Genomic DNA, 10,320 nt, shown 5'->3' on the forward strand with positions numbered 1-10,320 from the left:
TATGTGGACCATCTAGACATCAGGAGGACCTGTGTTCTAGAAGCCTTGTTTCCCAGTTAGGAACAAGGACAGGCTGTATTTCATAAAAAGAACTAAACCAGAGGAAATGAACCACAGTTAACAGGGATTAAAGAAACTTTCTACTGATCAGTGGCAATTTCTCTTTGCTTTCTCGTTTCAAAAATGTATTAACTTCTTACATAGCATTTATAACATTAGAAAAGTTTAATACAGACAAATGAAAGGAAAATGTAAATTAAAAGCACCCCAAATAATACACTGTCAGGTAACTATCATTCTTTTATTTTGGGGCTTTGCCTTCCACACACGTCTATGCCTACATTTATATAAAAAACACGGACAGAGTGACCACAGAGCTCAGGAATCAGGGTCACAAGTAGCTTAGGCAGAGATCCTGCTATTCGCCCCTCTGTCCACTCCACTAGTGGGGAACCCTGGATGAAGCGCCTCTCCCTGGCACCGCCCGCAGTGGTCTCACCTTTCCCTGGGAGGAGGGCCCTGCCCCCAGCTCCTAGGAAGAGGGGACCGGGGGTGGCCTCTCGCTTGTCATCACACAGCACGGAACAGATGGCCCTGGCACTTTCTTAGTAACAGACTACAAAACAACTTTCATCTCAACACGTACAGATCTATGTAGTACGGCTCTGAATTCTACAATGGCTGTACCTCATTATACAGACATCCCAGAATTAGTGATCTGTTGCTTGACATTTAGATGTATCATCTTTTTCCAGTATTAGGAGAAAACAAGAACAAGTTTCCACAGGATATCAAGATACATACTATCAATCCTTTGGGGACTCCTTTTCAATGTCATAAGCCCCTTTAAACCAGCCTTTCTCAGTCAGGGTTGTAAGAAAATTAAGGTTATATTTAACCATGGAACAATTATAAATACTTGACTATTTTTCCATTCTCCAAATATGCTGCATAGTTGATGCACAGAGAAAAGTTAGCTCATTACGCAAGACAGATGCCTGAGCGTATCAGACTCTGTTCTCTCCTGCAACCCCAGTGAGAAGAGCCGCCAATGTAGAATCCTGAACAGCCTTGTTCCTATGGCCCTTCCATAGCACCTGAACGTTAAGACAGTGATCACAGCATTCCACCTACACGTACTCGCTGAGCGCCTCGGTTGTGTAGGCACAGGTCTCCACATGCTGGGGAGGCCAGGAAACCAAAGGCCCCCCACTCATGAGACATTTCCCATTGGGAGAGAGACAGTAATGAGAGAATACAATGAAAAGTAGTGAAAGGTATCGTAAAAAAATAAAGTGAGGGGATGTCACAGCTACACTGGCATTTTACGAGCAGTTTTATTAATTCCTATCCAAATCAAAATGTGCGTTCTAAACAGTTCAGCTGCCTTAAAAGCAAAAATGATTCAAACCACAACTCGGCAATCGCTGAAAGGACTGCTTGACAATACAAATAGTCCAGCCTGAGTCAGGAAAGCAGCCGTACCTGATGATGTTGTCATGCGTCCAGACCCACTTCTGATGGCAGCAGAGCAGGTCGATGGCACATACGTACTCCCAAGTGCTGTCACTCAGGTCTTCCCCAAACCTCACACTGGGCTGAAATTCTGTTTTTGGACATAACTGTATGGTCAAAAGCAGCTTAGAAACCATGAAGCCAACATCTACAGGTGCATTCTGGCAAATAAAGGGAAAAAAAAGGGAATTTAGAATTTCAAATGCAATGCATCTTCTCTGGGTGATCTTAAAGCACGTAAGGAGCATCAGATGAATCCTCATGTAACTTTAAAAGACACCCTTTGAAAGCTGGATTTTGAAGAGGGAACTGTGCTTACCTAGGCATAGCACCTGTCCTAAATGATTATGCAACAGCGGCAGAGAGGCCAGATAAAGAGCTCCAGGCACAATGCGGAAGCCAGCCGGGCTAGAAAAGACTCCGCAATCCACAGAGGAACGCCCAGTTTCATTAACTCAAATCAGAGAATTAAAGTCACAAATAAAAAAAGGTTTTAATATTTAAAAAGTTCTTTAATAAACTCATTTGGCCATCTCTCTGACCGTATGTATCAACCTGCTTTTTCCAGAAATTAAAAAAACCGAACAAGACTGCACTAGAGTCTTTCGTCTGCCTCCTTTTACAGCTGTGCGCTGTCCGGGTGTCTTTCCACGTTCTGAGTGCAGAGAGACTTTCAGCTTGCCTCTCGCTGCTGAGCAGGGTCACACCACGGTCTGGATACACCAAAGCACGGATACACCACGGTTTGTCCTTTCACCTACTGAAGATGTGTGGGTCACTTGCAGCTTTAGGCTACAGTTAATAACGCTGCTTTGGACATTTCTGTAGAAGCCTTTTTGTGGACATAAACTTGAATTCCCTTGGGTTCATACCCAGCCGTGGATTTATAATGTTCTTCTCTTTCTTCAGTTTTTTTTTTTTTTTATTGGGTTTTGTGATTTAAACTGAACAAGGAGCTTTCAATCTCTGATGCCTGAAAAAGACTGGAATTAATTGGTTCTTTAAAGATAAGATTTACTGTTCGGGTGACATCTATACACCCTTCTTGTATACTAAGTTTCCAATTATCTTTTCAGCCTTTTGTAACTGAAAACTGGCTTACTGCAGTGTTCGACCCTGAAGCCAACTGTGACGTGTGTATACCGCTAAGCGGCTGCCCGGGTCTAGGGCTGCCTCTGTGACGCTGCAGGCAGCAATCTTCTCATTTTTCACCCTCTGTCTCTACTCACAACTCCTCTCATCCTGAAATCTTGAATATTTTTTGCTTTGCTCTTTTTATAGTCATCTGAACTGAGTTATCTGTTTTATTAGCATTTTTTTAAAGGCAGTGGTTTTTTTTTCATTCTCAACTTTACTACTGTTCCTTTATCACATTCTTTCTTCCCTAGATTCCTTCTCAAATTTTTAATTTTCAAGATGGTTATCAAAGAACTTTGTTTCTGTGTTTAATACTGAAGACATTTAAACTACCGCAGTGAGTGTGAGTCTTCCAAAAACGAGAGGTCTCTGCTAATGCAGGGTTCCAGATACTGCGATTTTACTTTGAGTTTCTGTTTGTTCACAGACCGTCCAGAGACTGTGCATCTCAATCTCTGGGAAATTTTTATACAATTATTTATGTCTAATTTTACCAAATCATTACCAGACAATTTTGAGTGTAGAATATTTACTTTTTAAAAATTAAGGTTCTTGTGTGGCCAAATCTATGACTGCTTTTGCAAATGTCACAGACACGAAAAATAGCCTTCATCCAGTTTACTTTTTTGTTGTTGATTGTGCTATCTCTCTACTTACTTTTGAGTATCACACCTGTGGAGTTCTGTAAGAGAATATGGACGTCTTAGACTATAATGGTATTTCCCCCCCAGGTATTTCTCTCTCTTTTTAAAATAACTTTGAGTTTATATTTTTATTTGATATGATACAGATAAAATACACTTATTAAAATTCTCCCTTCTTCGTTAATCATGGCTTTTACCACCCTATCCTATCTAGCTTCACCCTGAAGGCTGGAGGAGGAGACCCCCAGGGCACAAGCGGGAGGATTCAGCAGGGGAGGGTGCACAGGTAACCACAGAGGGCGGGACGCACCCTGGAGGGCTCTGCTAGCCGCCAAGGGAGCACAATCAGATGGGACCTCACACAACACACTCTAGACTGTGGAAGTGGGCTGATGGAGGGCTGACTGCAGACCCGCTGTTTAAGACTTGCCTAACTTTTTATCCACCAAGCCCTTCCCTTTTCTAAGGAAACTGAAGTCTAGTTGACAGTAACACCAGAAAGCGCTGAAAAGGAAAGCATGATGGCACACAAGCACCATCCACAGGCGTGAGCCAGCCTCCTTCTAAAAAGGACAGTAATACAGTCCTAAAAAAGGCAGAACAGAGTGAAAATCAACCTGTCACTGACTTCAGTGCCTCTTCAATACCTCTTCTTATAGTGTATCACTATCAATTCAGCACCCAGGGATTCTCATTAGAGAAAATCTATGAAAAGAACACCAATCTACATATTATATTAACACATCAGTCACTAAAGAAAATAAAAGAAAGCACATAATACTCCAAAAACTACAAATTTCATCAATTGGGAAGAAGAACACAGATTACATTCAGAAAAATCATCAAAGGAAGGAGTTGGGATCTCAATTTTCTCACCTAAGTACCACGTGTAGAAGCAGCGGTCTGCATCTTCTCGGGGCCCCTACATATGTTAAGCACGCGTATGGATTTCACCAGCGGCAAATTAGTACCCAAGATAAACTCTGCTCAGTGGACATACTTAATGAACAAAATGCACAAGCTTAGACATTAAAATGGTATTCTGAAGGATCTAATATGAAGAATAATAGCTCTAAAATGCTCACGAACACAAAACCAAATAAAACATTTATATAAGGTCTATGTGTACATTATTGCACAAAATAAAAAGAAACCTCACCTTCTCCCAATTGAGGAAGGCACGCAAACAGTTCAGAACTTCTCCCTTGGCGCGCTGCCTGGCTACCAACTGCATCGCCTTATTAATCACCGACTGAGAGATAAATACATCATGCCACATGTTTGCAATGAACAAAGTCAATTTCTCAGACTCTGGAAAATCTATGAGAAAGAAAACAAGATAATAAACCTTCATGTCTGATTAAGTGAGTAAATTACAAAGCAAGAACATATTTAAACAATGCCACATGTGCGCAGCAAGGCTGCCTACACCTGAAGAAGAGGTGGCCCCCGTGAGGCCACAGCCCCAGCTGCCTCAAATCCACTCTGTCCCTCCCGCCTGCCCCTCCCGTCCTCTCCCCCAGCCTCCAGCCAACTTTACCCTTCGGCATAGTTTGTTTAATCAAATTTGAAACCCAGCATAAGTATACACCACTATAGAGAAGAGCAATAAACTCTAAAACAAGCAGAGAAAGCAGACGCCTTGTCTCAAGAGTCCGCACCCAGAACCCTGCTACTAGATGAGTGTCCTTTCAGGCCATCCCCTTGATGGATCACAGCCTCGTTGTGGCGAGGGTGCAGGGCCACCAAGATGGATGGGTCATAATGTAGACTATGGACAAACCACGGTCCACTGGACAAAGGAAGGGCAATCCACTCCAGTATTCTTACCACGAGAGTCCCGTAACCAGTATGAAAAAGCACAAAGATATGACACCGGAAGATGAGTCCCCTAGGTCAGAAGGTGTCCAATATGCTACTGGGGAAAAGTGAAGGGCAATTACTGATAGTTCCAGAAAGGATGAAGGGGCTGGGCCAGCAGAAATGGCGCTCAGCTGCGGAAGCGTCTGGTGGTGAAAGGAAAGTCCGATGCTGTAAAGAACGATATTGCATAGGAACCTGGAGTGTTAGGTCCATGAATCAAAGTAAATTGGACATGTTTAACAGGAGATGGCAAGACTGAACATGGACATCTTAGGAATCAATGAACAAAGATGTACCAGAATGGGGAAATTCAACTCAGATGACCATTATATCTACTTCTGTGGGCAAGAATCCCTTAGAAGAAATGGAGCAGCTCTCAGAGTCAACAAGAATCCGAAATGCAGTACTTTGGTGCAATCTCAAAAACTACAGAACGATCTCAGTTCATTTCTAAGGCAAACCATTCAACATCATAGTAATCCAAGTCTATGCCCCAACCACTAATGCCAAAGAAACTGAAGTTGAACGGTTCTATGATGACCTACAAGACCTTCTAGAACTAACACCAAAGAAGATGTCCTTTCCATCACAGGGGATTGGAATGAAAAAGTAGGAAGTCAAGAGATACCTGGAGTAACAGGAAAGTTTGGCCTTGGAGTACAAAATGAAGGAGCACAAAGGCTAACAGAGTTTTGCCAAGAGAAAGCACCGGTCAGAGCAAACACCCTCTTCCAACAACATAAGAGGTGACTCTACACATGGACATCACCAGATGGTCGACACCGAAATCAGATTGATTATATTGCAGCCAAAGATGGAGAAACTCTATACGGTCAGCAAAAACAAGACCTGAAAATGACTGTGGCTCAGACCATCAGCTTTATATTGCAAAATTCAGGATCAAATTGAAGACAGCAGGGAAAACCAGCAGGCCATTCAGGTATGATCTAAATAAAATCCCTTATGATTATATAGTAGCGGTGACAAACAGATGCAAGAGATTAGATCTGGTAGACAGGAGTGCCTGAAGAACTACAGAAGGCGGTTTGGAACACTGTACAGGAGGCGGTGACCAAAACCATCCCAAAGGGAAAGAAAGAAACTCAAGAAGGCAAAGGGGTTGCCTGAGGAAGCTTTACAAACAGCTAAGTAAAGAGGAGAAGAGAAAGGCAGAGGACAAAAGGGAAAAATATACTCAACTGAATACAGACTTCCAGAGAATAGCAAGGAGAGATAAAGAGATCATCTTTAACAAACAATGCAAAGAAGAAGAGGAAAACAACAGAATGGGAAAGACTAGAGATCTCTTCAAAAATATTAGAGATACCAACATTTCATGCAAGGATGGGTACGATAAAGAACAGAAACGGTAAGGACCTCACAGAAGCAAAAGAGATTAAGACAAGGTGGACAGAATACGCAGAGGAACTCTACAAAAAGACCTTAATGACCTGGATAACCACGATGGTGTGGTCACTGACCTAGAACCAGACATCCTGGAGCGTGAAGTCAAGTGGGCCTTAGGAAGCATCACTATGAACAAAGCTAGTGGAGGTGATGGAATTCCAGCTGAACTATTGCAAATCCTAAAAAGTGATGTGCTGTACTCAATATGTCAGCCAATTTGGAAAACTCAGCAGTGGCCACAGGACTAGAAAAGATCAGCTTTCATTCCAATCCCAAAGAAGGGCAATGCCAAACAACGGTCAAACTACCACACAACTGTGCTCATTTAGCAGGCTAGCAAGATTACCCTCAACATCCTTCAAGCTAGGCTTTACAACCAGTCTAAACAAGTCAATCCAAAAGGAAATCAGTCCTGAATATTCATTGGAAGGATTGGATGCTGAAGCTGAAAACTCCAATAATTTGGCCACCTGATGCAAAGAACTGACTCACTGGAAAAGATCCTGATGCTGGGAAAGATTGAAGGCAGGAGGAAAAGGGGACGACAGAGGATGAGACGGTTGGATGGACTCCATGGACATGAGTTTGAGCAAGCTCAAGAGTTCTTGATGGACAGGGAGGCCTGGTGTGCTGCAGTCCATGGGGTGGGAGAGTCAGACATGACTGAGTGACTGAACTGAAGTGAACTGAATGGTGAACTTTCAGAGGTACAAGCTGGGTTGAGAAAAGGCAGAGGAAACACAAATCCAATTGTCTACATTCACTGGATTCTAGAGAAATGGAATTCCAGAAAAACATCTACTTCTGCTTCACTTACTACACTAAAGCCTTTGACTATGGGGACTGCAACAAACTGGAAAATTCTTTAAGAGATGGGAATATCAGATCACCTTATCTGCCTCCTGAGAAATATGTTATGTGGGTGAAGAAGCACCAATTTGAACCTTACATGGAACAATGGACTGGTTCACAATTGGGAAAGGGGTAGGAGAAATCTGTATAGTGTCACCATGATTATTTAAACTCTATGCAGAGTACATCATACAGAATGCCCATCTGGATTCATCACAGTATGGAGTCAACACTGCCAGGAGAAATATCAACAACCTCAGATATGCATATGATACCACTTTAGTGGCAGCAAGTAAAGAGGAACGAAAGAGCCTCTTGATGAGGGTGAAAGAGGAGAGTGAAAAAGTTTGCTTAAAACTCAACATTCAAAAAACTAACATTGTGGCATCTGGTCCCATCACTGATGGCAAATAGATGGGGAAAAAGTGGAAACAGTGACAGACTTTATTTTCTTGGGCTTCAAAATCAGTGCAGATGGTGACTGTAGCCATGAAATTAAAAGACACCTGCTCCTAACAAACCTAGACTGTATTAAAAAGCAGAGACATCACTCAGACACAACAAAGGTTAGTATCGTCAAAGCTGTATTTTTTCCAATAGTCATGTATGGATGTGAGAGCTGGACCATAAAGAAGGCTGAGCACCAAAGAATTGATGCTTTCAAACCGTGGTGCTGGAGAAGACTCTTGAGAGTCCTTTGGACTGCAAGGAGATCCAACCAGTCCATCCTAAAGGAAATCAGTCCTGAATATTCAATGGAAGGACTGATGCTAAAGCTCAAGTTCCAATTCTTTGGCCACCTGAAGGGAAAAAGTGACTCACCGGAAAAGACTCTGATGCTGGGAAAGACTGAAGGCAAAAGGAGAAGGGGATGACAGAGCACAAGATGATTAGATAGCATCACCAACTCAATGAACATGAATTTGAGCCAACTCCAGGCAATAGTCAAGGACAGGGAAGCCTGGTGTGCTGAAGCCCATGGGGTCCCAGAGTGTCGGACATGACCTAGCAACTGAACAATGACGATGATAAATTAATGTTTAATTTTATAAGAAACTAAGTGTTTTCAAGTGGTTATACCAGTCAACACAAATATCTGTATCCTGTTTGGCATGAAGCCATATCTTTTTCATTTTTCTCTGTTCTATTTTATCTAATGCTGCAACGTGTTTGGAAGGAGAGTAACCCAAAGCATACACTCTCTAGGCTACTTTGACGTGTTATTCGGTAAACTGCTTATCCGGTCACACTTCCTCTTGTCCCAAGACATCACAGGTTGTTCCCTCCGCCTGGAATTCTCTCCCTTGCTTCTGTCTTCACATCAAAGCTCACAAGTCACTTTGACAAAGAAAGTGTCCCAGGCCTGAGACTCGCTCAAAGCCACCTTCCACTGTACCTCTCGTTCATTCAGTAGACACTGAGTGGGAGCACACAACATGTTTTTCCAGGGAGAGGATGTAACAGGAACAAGAAAAACAAAACCGGTACTCTGACGGGATCTAGCAGAGAAGAGACAACAAAGGGAAAGGAACAGTCTGACCAGCATCTAGTGGAGAGAGAGAAACACTTCCCAAAAGAGAAACGGTTACAAAGATCCGGAATGGAGAGTGTGCTGGGTGCGTCTGAGGAAGAAACAGAGACCCAGGTGGTCCTGGCCGCCCCACAGGGCTCTCCTCCCTGCCGCCCTCACCGGTAAACTTGCTGGGTACTCCCGTGAGGTCATGGTCATGCGTGCACCACTGCAAGGCCGTACCGATACCTGGGCCGGGTCACCATCAAAGCCTTCACACTTATGTACACCCTGTAACTATTTGCTAATAAGTCAGTGACTGAAAAAATAAAGAAAAACAAAGTGGGCAACCAACACAGCAGCCTCACGCACAAGTCTACACGCGGCAGGTTCATCCCGATTCAAAAGTCCCATAAACATTGTGGTGACACAAGGTTATCAGCCTCTGCGATCTAGATAGGATGGATGCGATACTCAGTTGCATTTCGTATCACGTTGCTATTTAAATGTTTCCCTGACGACCTGATGTAAAGAACGAGGCCCGTCTGCTCCCCATCAGCAGACTGAAGACACAGCACTGAAGGGAAAGACTCGAAGGGCAGCACTCCTCCCCACATCTCCCTGAAACTGCTCGTGAGCCTGTGACTCCACCAGTTTCTGCCATTTCCAGCCAGGAACACAGCAGAGCAGTTGCTGCGTCACAATGACTCCCTCCTCTGTGTCGACCACGTCTGACTCCAAAGCAGCTGCACAAGGAATACCACCAAGAGGCAGTGGGGAGAGGCCCTCCCACACAGCAGGGATGTACGTGCTGACCGAGGCAAGCGTCAGTCACGTAAATCCTCCCACTGCAAACCAGGGAGATGCACAAAAGACACACAGCAGCAACTCAGCTGGAAATCCAGAGGCATGTGTAAGCAGGTAAAAGAGCAAGCCCCTGCTTCTGAGGCTAGACCGCCACCACCCACAAGTACCTTCCTTGAGCAGGCCGTAGCAGAAGAGGCGCGCCCTCTCCAGATCACCCAGCTGCCGGCAGACCCCCACGTACACCCTGCAGAGCGCGTGGATGTAATTGTGCTCCACGGACATCTTCTGACTCTTCAGCTCTGAGAGGATAGAGTGAAGCAAGCTCTCTGCTAAATGCTGAATTGGGGGGAAAAAAAAACAAAAAGGCAATGTACATTCATATTTATCGTTAGCCTACTATGGAACAGCTACAAGTTACAAAATCAAGTCCTTGGGAAAGCTGGAAAAATAAAAGGGGCACTGTCTCGGACAGAGGCCAGCTGCCACTGCAGTAACCCCTCAGCAGGGAAGCCGGGAGGCTCTGCGGAGAAGGGGGCCCCCAGCGAGCAGACGGGCAGTTCAGCAGAGGTCAGCAGGGCACAGGGC

The 10,320-nt window shown here is 44.0% G+C and overlaps 1 protein-coding gene across 3 annotated transcripts in view; it reads right to left on the reverse strand.

Annotated features, from left to right (window-relative positions):
* The window catches only part of ICE1 (interactor of little elongation complex ELL subunit 1), a 65,391-nt gene that overhangs the window by 10,830 nt on the left and 44,241 nt on the right, over positions 1 to 10,320 (reverse strand). For all 3 annotated transcript variants that reach the window (XR_009492003.1, XM_059878918.1, XM_003587535.6), the window contains 3 exons: positions 9,903 to 10,071; positions 4,456 to 4,616; positions 1,486 to 1,676 (listed from right to left, as the gene is read on the reverse strand). Coding sequence is in view for 2 of the 3 variants with exons in the window: in XM_059878918.1 (XP_059734901.1) it covers positions 1,486 to 1,676; positions 4,456 to 4,616; positions 9,903 to 10,071 (521 nt within the window). In the remaining variant the exon portion in view is untranslated. The remainder of the gene's footprint in view (positions 1 to 1,485; positions 1,677 to 4,455; positions 4,617 to 9,902; positions 10,072 to 10,320) is intronic.

This window comes from Bos taurus, chromosome 20 (genome assembly GCF_002263795.3).
Source record: "Bos taurus isolate L1 Dominette 01449 registration number 42190680 breed Hereford chromosome 20, ARS-UCD2.0, whole genome shotgun sequence".
NCBI lineage: Eukaryota > Metazoa > Chordata > Mammalia > Artiodactyla > Bovidae > Bos > Bos taurus.